Source organism: Eptatretus burgeri, chromosome 9 (genome assembly GCF_056783735.1).
Source record: "Eptatretus burgeri isolate ZD-2024b chromosome 9, Ebu_testis_v1, whole genome shotgun sequence".
Lineage (NCBI taxonomy): Eukaryota > Metazoa > Chordata > Myxini > Myxiniformes > Myxinidae > Eptatretus > Eptatretus burgeri.
The window spans coordinates 38092300-38097299 of NC_140969.1; the positions used below are offsets into that span (position 1 = coordinate 38092300).

Consider the following 5000-nt stretch of genomic DNA (forward strand, 5'->3'; position numbering starts at 1 on the left):
ATGAAAACTCTGGGTTGTGAAACAAAAAATGTCAAAAAATAGGAATGATGCCATAAAAATTGATATGACGTCATAGTGATGTATCATAATATGTGCGGTAATTCATCTCTGCTAATGCCCTGTTCGATTCCCACAAACAGAATTCAAAAGCTTGCCTAGTTTCGGAGAGATTTTTTAGGCGATTTCCATTAGCGGAGATATTTTGACGTCGTAACTTTTTTTCTAGGAGGAATTTTCAAAATCGGAGATGGTTACTGTCTGCACAGGGTATTTTTACATATATACGCCAAGTTTCAGGAAGTTTCGATGAAAACTGTAGGCTGTGAAACAAAAAAGTCACAAGAACAAGCAGAAGAACAACAACGTGAGTAAGACTTAGAGATCCTCCACGAGGATCTAAAAAAAGAAGTATAAACACAAGAGGGATGAAATATCAAAAACAAAACAACCAAACAAGGTAGGGATGACCCCACAATTCAATTCCACAATACGACACCACAATTCTTATAGATTACCATCACCACATCTTTTGACATTTTACTTTTGTTGTGGGATTGTGATGGATGAAGAAGACTAATAACTGAAGAATGACACAACATTATGATGCTACAAAACAACACCACGATCCTCTTATGGTTTAGCTTCCCGATATATTTTGACATCGCTCTGTCACAATCCCTCAACAAAAGTAAAATGTCAAAAGATATCCTCATGGTGAACCAGAAGAGGATTGTGGTATCGTAATGAAGAAGAATTCATCATTGTTATTCTTCTTTATCCATCACAATCCCACAGCAAAAGTAAAATGTCAAAATATGTTGTGATGGTATTCCATGAAGATTGTGGTGCCATTCTTACCTTGTTTAGTTTTTTTTTTTTTTTTTTTTGAGATTTCATACCTCTTTTTACTTTTTTTTTCTTGTCTCGAGTAAGGATGTTGTGTAATCTGTCCTTGATGCCGAACTGGTGAGGGCCGGGTAAGATAGGGTGAAGGGACAACTGAAAGGCTAAAGAATGCAAGGTTGCCCAGCACGTGGCACAGTTTGCTCCCTTCTCTCTCCTCCCTTGGGCATCGGCGTGGACCCGGGGATGTGACGTCGGGGGGGGGGGGGATGATTTGCTGGGCTGTAATCTCCGCATGGTACGAGTCTGCCCTGCTCTATAATGCTCTTCCAACTGTTCCATCGGATATTTAAGCTTTGAACAATCCTTGCCTGGTGTGTGTGTGTGTGTGTGTGTGTGTGTGTGTGTGTGTGTGTGTGTGTGTGTGTGTGTGTGTGTGTGTGTGTGTGTGTGTGTGTAGTTTGTGCCCTGGCCACTAAATAATAAATAATTTATTGTAATATAAGGATCAATTAATTAATTATTGTCCTTGAACGTTTGTCCTCATCTGGATCTGTATATAAATGTCTCGTGTTTGAGTCTTGTATATTTAATAAATTCCTATTCCCTAAGTTGTGCGGACCTGCTCTGTTCTGTCTGCCGACCGTGTGGCATTCGTTTTGGAATAACTGGATTCTCCCTGAGGGATCTAAATTACGTTAAAATCCTGATGACTGGCGTGTGGTTAGCTCGTGCTCTGAATAAGACCGCTCGAGCATGCGATTGGAAATTGAGTTATTGTCCACCACAATGGCTCAATGTCAATTTGGAGACCCTCAGGTTAGGTTACAGAGGAGAATCTTTAATTACGTATATACGGAGGAAGAACACGAATTGTATTCAATGAACTTCACTAACAGCAGCTCAAAAGGAATCCCTCTTATATAGGAGCAAGGATGGGTGGAGGGAATAGATGGGTGAAACACAGGATAGAAGAAAATTGCCGCAGCTTGAACTTTCCCATAGATATTGAATTAAATAAATCTGAGTGTGGCTCGTCCCCCATAGAAGAAGAGAAAGGGTTTCCATAGAAACGGGATGGGAGAAGAACATATCTGGTCGAGCTCAGGTCAGCCACAGGCCTCACTTGCCGGACCACCCATCACAATAGAGCACCAACTCTCAAGGTTGCAAAATGGAGTGACGAAGTTGAGTGCATCCAGCTGCTGAGAAAGTACAAGGGGAATTGGCGACTCTTCTCACTCTGACATGTTTCCCAGGCGGTCTCAGCTTTGCCGAACATCAACAATCATCCGTGCAAGCTGCAATACATGGAGCCACAAGACGTATCCATTGAATTCCAAGTAAAATGAATTCATGTTATTTCAGGTAACAAATGATATGTTATATCATATATTGATTTGTTTAATCAATAATGTAATTATGGTTGATGAGAGCTCATCCAGCATCTCCAAGTCATCGGGTTTAATTACTTTCACAAATACATTTTGGATCAATAGCAAGCACATTGATTGATGAGCACAGGAATATAAGAAGACAGGGGTGATTACATTTCCTTTGGGTTCTCTTTTAACCATTATACGAGTTCTATTAATACGAGTTATATCAAGATGAGTTCAATTAATATTCAGTGGCTAATGAGATTACAGTTCTTATTAATGCCGATGTTCAATGAGATTGATTACAAAATTACAGAAAGAGGAAATCCACCTCTACACCAGCCGGTCACAAAGTGGCTGCTTCAGCATTTTTTACAGCTCCTGCCACACTCGCTCCGAACAGTCATGGCGGGGGGTGGTAAAGGCAGGGATATTTAATTTTCTTACCTTTACCTTCTCTGTAAAGTGCTTTGAGACTTTGCTTCTAAATGAAGTGCAATAGAGGAAATTTGATTTTGATGTGGGATGGAACCATGAATTGTTCTTGCTGTTGTACCGTTTCCCCTCTCTCTCGCCACTTGCTTGTTCAGAGATGGTTTGTGATTTGTACATTTACGAGCGTGCTTGCAGGTAACTGTGTGGTCAGGTGGGCTCGGCCGTCCTGTGATGGAGTTTGAAGGTGGTAAGCAGACTCGGCTTCGTCGTGTTTTGTGCATGGCGGTGAAGGACGATGGGGGATGGTTGGCATGTGGCTACCATACCGGAGATGTGTGTCTTTTCAACACGGAGACAGGTATTTGATATTGTGTAAAAATATGATCATTATTACTGTTTTCCAAGGTTTTGTTGCTAAAATAATAAATTGTACCAACATGGAATCTCAGTATGGTCAAAAGAAATTTTTTAAAAATCACATAAGTAAGTATTTGTAGACTGACAGACGATGCGCCATCCCATAAACTCCCCGGAACTACATTCCAGGTGAGCTAAAAACCCAACTCAACAACCGCCATTTCAGAATAGTCACTTGTTCTTTACGGCCACTTAAAATTCCCCTCTACGAAAATCCATTTTATAATGCCCTTTACATAGCAACTACCTGTTTTTTTTTACATGGACAAATTTCCTTTCTGGTCTGATTGCTATTTTTTTTTTCTTCCATGAGGGCTGTAAAATGTTATCAGTTGTAACAAATTGAGTTCTTGTATTTTCATGTCATTATTCAGATAAATAAATAAATTGCAGTTTATACCAATTTATATAAACGTGCTGTCATCCTCACCCTCCCAGCCATAAGTCCTCAACCACAAGTCTTCAAGCCCCCTCTCCACCCCAAGTTCTCAACCCCCTCCCAAAGCCTCAACCCCAATTTCCAAACTCTGCCACTTCTCTGTTCCCATCTCCCACTCCAACTCTGTTCTCCACACCCCCCACCCCTTCTTCAAGTTCTCAACCCCCTTCCCAACCCCACAGCTCCACCTTCCTTCCTTCCTTCAAGTCCTGAACCACCACCCTCAACCCTGTCCTCAACCCCCCCCCCGACCAGAGGATCAACCCCCCTTTCCCAATTCTGCCCCCTCATCCAACTCTGTCCTCCACACCCATTCTTCTTCAAGTCCTCAACCCACCGGCCCCCTCTTCCCCACCCGAGGTCTGCGGCTCCGCTTTTTTTCTTCAAGTCCTCAATCTTCTCCCCCTCCCCCCCCCCCAAATCTTCAGGACATCGTCAGGACGACCACAGAACTTACTGAATGCGTTTCTAACTTACAGATACCGTATAATGGCGTATTGGCAGCGTTTAGGGGAATTGGTATATAAAAAGGGGCTTTGCAGGAGGAACCCGTCTTTTTTTTTTAGACTTCGTGGTGAGTACATGTCCATGTCATTCCGAGAGATGGAGGATACGGCAAGGCTGAGACCACAATAACTACCTGTCCTCGAACATCAACATGACCTCATCGAGTTGACACTGCACCAGTTGCGTGCCAATCGAGCCGGGAGAAGACGTGAACGGAGGAGAAGGAACTGCGTCAGACCATGGATCGGGAGGCGACGCCATTACGGCATATATGACCAGCTCATGGTGGAACTCCGGAACAAGGACCATGCATCCTTCATCAACTTCCTGCGAATGCCCCCAGCGATGTTCGACGAGCTGCGAGCCAGAGTGGGTCCAAGGATAACCAAGCAGTACACCTTCTACAGGGATCCGCTTGAGCCTGGCATGAGGCTGGCACTGAGCCTGCTGCTGTTGGTGCCGTGACTGCAGTGCTGTGGAAGCGATTTAACTCGTTCAATGAAAACGATTTCAATTGCCGAGCACCAGCGTCCAAAAACAATAGGCGAGTGACAGCCATTTATTAATAGTGAAGTTGCAGCCTATGAATATAAAACCTCACGTAATCGTCGACGATACGCTGCCACGCTATGCATACGTTAGACTATCATTGGGCATAGGTTGTGGACGCCTAAAACACGCTAATCAATCGTTGGTATAACTTATCTATAAATTATCGAAGCGTTCTGTGTTCATTACTAGTACATTATGCATTTGTCCAAGTCATTTTGAACACTTTAAAAACTGAAACAAAAAAATAGTTCATTGTGGGAATGAGAAAAAAAATTAGCCGAAAAGAACATCGAACAATGGTGCAAAGTAGTCTCCTATTTGTGGACGCAACGAGGATCCATCATCACCCACACCCTCCCCATCACGCTCACCAACTACTACTGACATGGACGTACTACTACAACTATTACTACATACTGATACGCTCA

The 5000-nt window shown here is 42.9% G+C and overlaps 2 protein-coding genes across 4 annotated transcripts in view; one reads left to right on the top strand and one right to left on the bottom strand.

Annotated features, from left to right (window-relative positions):
- TEP1 (telomerase associated protein 1) overlaps positions 1 to 5000 on the top strand; it is a 154492-nt gene that overhangs the window by 130575 nt on the left and 18917 nt on the right. For both annotated transcript variants that reach the window (XM_085894781.1, XM_085894782.1), the window contains exon 38: positions 2853 to 3015. In XM_085894781.1, coding sequence (XP_085750907.1) covers positions 2853 to 3015 — 163 coding nt within the window. The remainder of the gene's footprint in view (positions 1 to 2852; positions 3016 to 5000) is intronic.
- The window catches only part of PHAF1 (phagophore assembly factor 1), a 75389-nt gene continuing 71606 nt past the window's right edge, over positions 1218 to 5000 (bottom strand). For both annotated transcript variants that reach the window (XR_015061578.1, XM_085894787.1), the window contains one exon: positions 1218 to 2144. Coding sequence is in view for 1 of the 2 variants with exons in the window: in XM_085894787.1 (XP_085750913.1) it covers positions 2109 to 2144 (36 nt within the window). In the remaining variant the exon portion in view is untranslated. The remainder of the gene's footprint in view (positions 2145 to 5000) is intronic.